Source organism: Mandrillus leucophaeus, unplaced genomic scaffold, assembly GCF_000951045.1.
Source record: "Mandrillus leucophaeus isolate KB7577 unplaced genomic scaffold, Mleu.le_1.0 Scaffold1296, whole genome shotgun sequence".
Taxonomy (NCBI): Eukaryota; Metazoa; Chordata; class Mammalia; order Primates; family Cercopithecidae; genus Mandrillus; species Mandrillus leucophaeus.
The window spans coordinates 753,066-758,542 of NW_012101250.1; the positions used below are offsets into that span (position 1 = coordinate 753,066).

At 40.3% G+C, this 5,477-nt stretch overlaps 1 protein-coding gene across 1 annotated transcript; it reads left to right on the plus strand.

Moving 5' to 3' along the window:
- The first annotated feature begins 434 nt into the window (after positions 1–434).
- On the plus strand, positions 435–1,614 carry LOC105533923 (olfactory receptor 56A4). Its single transcript, XM_011972529.1, has one exon. It carries the CDS (start codon positions 621–623, stop codon positions 1,566–1,568), a length of 948 nt encoding a protein of 315 aa, XP_011827919.1. The 5' UTR covers positions 435–620; the 3' UTR covers positions 1,569–1,614.
- The last annotated feature ends 3,863 nt before the right edge of the window (positions 1,615–5,477 follow it).

Here is a 5,477-nt window from a genome sequence, read left to right on the forward strand (position 1 = left end):
GTGTGTGAGTGCTCCCTGTAATGCAATGGCGTTCTGGTTCCCTGAGCTTTTGGGAACCAACCCAAAGCTGCCGGGATAAGCTTGGACCACCTGTAACCCTGAACTGGAATAAGTGGGTTGGGAAATGTATGAATGAATGAATGAAAATCATTGTAAAGTAAAAATTAGTAAAGTGTACTGAAATCATATAAATGCATGACAATAGATGATACTTGTGATTGCTGGTTTTTAAACTGTGTGGTGGTAGAAGATTCTTCTTACAATTTTCCTTTATCTCTATTTTGTTACCTGTAACATTAAGATAACAATATTAATTACTCCTTAGTATTTTTTAAAAGGATGAAATGAGATAAAGAATATAAAACTTTGTGGCTGATTAAGAATTAAGAATATAAAACATATGATTAATTAAGATTAAGAATATAAAACATATGATACATACTTGGTTAAATATAAGGGAAGATGAAGACAGTGATTTTAAAAACTTTATTGGGACAGATACAGGGCCTCAGTGGAAACCCACACTCTACTATGTTTAGAACACATACTTTTTATGTTTCTGTACTTCTCTCCTACATTTTAAGGTACCCTGGGTCTCCAGATTGATCAGGAAACTTTACATGGCATCACCCAGCAATGACTCCGCTGCTCCAGTCTCTGAATTCCTCCTCATCTGCTTCCCCGACTTCCAGAGTTGGCAGCACTGGCTGTCCTTGCCCCTCAGCCTTCTCTTCCTCCTGGCCATGGGGACTAACACCACCCTCCTGATCACCATCCAGCTGGAGTCCTCTCTGCACCAGCCCCTGTACTACCTGCTCAGCCTCTTCTCCCTGCTGGACATCGTGCTCTGCCTCACTGTCATCCCCAAGGTCCTGGCCATCTTCTGGTTTGACCTCAGGTCAATCAGCTTTCCAGCCTGCTTCCTCCAGATGTTCATCATGAACAGTTTTTTGACCATGGAGTCCTGCACATTCATGGTCATGGCCTATGACCATTATGTGGCCATCTGCCATCCACTGAGATACCCATCTATCATCACTGACCAGTTTGTGGCTAGGGCTGTGGTCTTTGTTATAGCCCGGAATGCCTTTGTTTCTCTTCCTGTTCCCATGCTTTCTGCCAGGCTCAGATACTGTGTGGGAAACATAATCAAGAACTGCATCTGCACTAACCTGTCTGTGTCCAAACTCTCTTGTGATGACATCACTTTCAATCAGCTCTACCAGTTTGTGGCAGGCTGGACTCTGTTGGGCTCTGACCTTATCCTTATTATTATCTCCTATTCTTTTATATTGAAAGTTGTGCTGAGGATCAAGGCCGAGGGTGCTGTGGCCAAGGCCTTGAGCACGTGTGGTTCCCACTTCATCCTCATCTTCTTCTTCAGCACAGTCCTGCTGGTTCTGGTCATCACTAACCTGGCCAGGAAGACAATTCCTCCGGATGTCCCCATCCTGCTCAATATCCTGCACCACCTCATCCCCCCAGCTCTGAACCCCATTGTTTATGGTATGAGAACCAAGGAGATCAAGCAGGGAATCCAGAACCTGCTGAAGAGGTTAGAAGAGTAAAAAGGATTAGATCCACCTTTAGAGTTGTTAATTAAAATTGGGAAATGAGGAATTATTTTTATGTTGGAAAGGAAATTTCACTTTTAAATCCTGGCCTGAGTTCTGATTCTTCTGTTCTCAATATCTCAGGCAATAATGAACACATTTATTTGTGAATCTTTGTTTTCTGTTGCTTGAAAGGAAACCTCCCTTTTCTGGATTCTATGGTTACTTCGGAATTTTTCCTGAACTAATCTGCAATGAATAATCTTGCCAAGACTTTGACAAATGGAGCTGTATTAGAATGGAAGTGTTTGACCACTAAAGAAACAAACTTTATAAAATGCCCTTAAAAAGATCAGCCTGTCTTCTGAACTGCAAATGACACGGATTCCTTTCCTCTCTCTGATTCAGCCTGGCAGACAGCTGCCTGGCTTGGGTGCCATGAAGGCATGGCTTGGGTTAAGTACAGATGTTGACCCTGGAACAACTTGGGGTTGAGTGCCTTGCCCTGAACACCCCGACTCTCTTCCATGGCGCCTGAGACAGATGTGCTATTCCCTGGATCCTAAAATTCTCCCATACCTCTCTGAGGGCAGCATTTCCATTCTTTCTCTCTACTTAGATTTTCTCTCTTCAGTTTTTGGTTTGTAAATAAGGTTGACAAAGTTTTAGGATTTTTAGGTTGGGGGCGGGGGAGTTGTATTGTTTGAAGTGCTTTATGTTCTTGTATTCATCATCTTCATCTTCATGTCGTTATAATCATAGTTTCTATCTCACCTTGAACTGCCCATCATAGGCGCGAATGAGCCATCCTGTTCATTCCCTCTGTTGCTGTTTGCTGCAGCCTCCCTCCTGAGCTGTGGCTGGCAAAGCTGCCAACAGTTTCCCAGACCTGAAAGTTCTAGGGTTTGTTTTTCACAGAATAGTGTATTCTACTATTTTGGCATTTCCTTCTTAATGATGCCACACAGTTCAGTATATTCAAGGAATATTAAACAGTCTTAATCTGTCTGTTTTGGGGATGTAAGTTAAGATTTCAAGTTCGTCATTTGTCCAAGCATTGTTTGACAACTGTCCCAACTGGACTATCCTACTTTCATTTGTACTGAAGCTTATCTTTGCTGAATGACTTGTATTAAAATTAATATCTCTACAGTGTTTAAAAAATTTTATGTTACAGCACTTCTTTTATTACAGGCCTCCTATACAATAGCCCTAACATACTTTTGACTTATCTTAAACTTTGTTTTCTCTGCCACTGTAGCCCAAATGAACTGCTCATTATTTCTTGAAAATTACCTATTCCCATTTTGCTCTCTCTCTTTTCAATCATTTGATGCTTCTCAGATAAGCCTTCTTTTACCATTATCACCATTTGCCAAACCCCGTCTTTCCTACCAGGTTTAATTCAAATGCCACCTCCCACAGTAGGTCTTCCTTTCCTGATCCTCCTGACTGGAATCATTATTCTTGCATCTTGTGTGGCTGTATTTCTTTCTCTGACACTGTCATAAGCTTCTTTTAGGTTGAGAGTATTTTATTCATCTTTAAAATTCGGCATGGCTACTTTTACTGTCCCTTATACAGATAAATTTAAAATAAAAATATATTGAACAAAATGTGTAGAACATTTTATAAATGACCTCTTATCTCTCATTTTCTTTGATAACTAATTGGAAACAGCAATAAAATCTTATACTATTATGTGTCCTTATAGTACCTAACACAGAGCCTTATTTTGAGCCAGCACAAAATGAACCCCTATACAGTGAAGACCATTAGGATTGAGACAGTCTGGACAATGGAAATTGTATTCTCAGATAAAATAATTTGGCTAAATTTGTGTACTCAGATTTCATGAACTTTGGCTAAACTCATAGATTCTGGCTTTATTACCTTGAAAATGGTGTTAATTTATTTTTTATTGTTTTTTCGAAGAGCGAATTAACTAATAAAAGTTTTTGTATAATGAGTATATACACATTAAATTATATGCATTGAATTATTTATTATTATTATTTCCCCAAGCATGCTGCTTCCCCTGCTGCGCTCTGAATAATAGGCTGGCCATTATTGCATACCTTATTTACCTTGGTGTATAAGGTATCCATGGAATTTGAGTCCTCCTCTGTCTCTCTAGTTGTTTTTGTCACTAGTTTATTTTCTTGAGAAGTTCTATTGCTTACATGAGGGTTATCATGTAGGAACTCCAAGCAATTGGGTGCCCCATAGGACTTTTAGTTGAACATAGCCGATTTATATCCATTTCGGTCTGGGTGCACCACGAGGCTCTCCACAAGCTTTCCTTCTGAAACACGTAGGGACAGCCATTGAAGATACGTGGCTATACCACTCCAGTGATCACATTCTTTAAGGTTACCAGGCTTCCAATGCCACTTGTCCCTCCAAATTGTAGCAACAATCCCATCTGGTATGTTTGAGAGAGACGACACAATAATTATAAACTAGGAAACTTTTCACCATGTCCAAGCAGCTGTCTTGGTAAATTATCTTCGTGATTCATGACCACACAGTGTGCAGAGGCTTCACTGCTTTGCAATCCCTGCTCAAAGCAGTGTGAAGAATCCTCATTCTCAGTTTACCTATAAAATATCAAATGAAATAAACAGAGTCCACAAATGCTGTATTACAAATTTTCTCCAGAGTGTCCTATTGGGTTCTTATTTTAGTACAACTTTTCTTCTTGGGGTAGAACAACTTCTGCAGCTTCTCTCAAAATCAGGTATCACTTGGCACTTCATCTGAGAAAAGTTGTTTGGTTATTACTCGCTGCTTCTGAAGCATTTTTAATAGAAAAGAGTGATAGTCTCTTTCCTTGGTGTTATCACTTTCGTCTGCCACTCTCCTTTCTATCATAATTTCCCCTTTCTTTGCTTTATTATCCTTCCTAATTCAGACTCTTCCCAAATGAGGGCCTCTGGTTCAGGCACACAGACAATACACAAATCAGACCGCAGCAGGAATCTCCCTGGGATCTTTTCCTTTTTCTAGGAAGAGGAGTAGGGTTGGAAGGTAATAGGTAGTGTGTAACGAAACCATCTCTATCCTCAGGCATTATTTATGGTCAGTCCTAGCTTGGCCAGAGGAGGTGAGGCTGATACCCAACCCAAGGTTTCCTTTGGAGGACAGAGAGAGAAGTTCAAAGTGACATAGGTAAAATCTCACCCAGTTATGCACCATTGTCTGCAACACAATTGTCTTCCCACCATCTCATTCTTGGAGCCCAGCCTTGTGAGGTGAGAAAGAGAAAGGATTATGTCTCGGCATCCTCTCCAGCTTCCTCATTCCTACTGCTGGTACCAAGAGGCTTTCCAAGGCATTTTTCCTTCACTGTCACACATATTTGGACAAATCTTATACCTGTCCAGTGAGTGAGTTGGATTTTCATGCTCTTATTAATAACAAATATTCCACTTGCCCATTCCAATTTTGAAACCACTGTGATGTAGGTATTAGGGAAATGATATGTCTGCAATATGTTATGCTTTATAGCCCATTCTTATATACTGGCTATAATAAAATGGCCCCGGTTTATGGATACTATGTAATTCTCATTTAAACATAATTTTTCTAAGAGTATACCTAAAGTCTGAAATGAAGTTCTCTCTCTCCTAAGTCTAGAAATATTTGTTTTTCAAATATATATGGTTTTTATTTATAATGCCTCAAGTCTCCTGGATGTTTCCTCAACTTTCTTTCTGTTCACCACTATCCCAATATTGGATTTTATCTTCTGGGTTTTCTGCCCATGCCTCCCTGAAGAATAGGCCTATGCTCTGGGTTCAGATGCCTAAAATAGCCTTAGCTCTGGTGGGCTGTGGGGAGAGAAGTGGCAGAGTGGAGCTCTGGACAGGAAAATAGCTTCTGGAACCTCAGAGTGGGGAGGTCTGATGGTGCATTAAACAG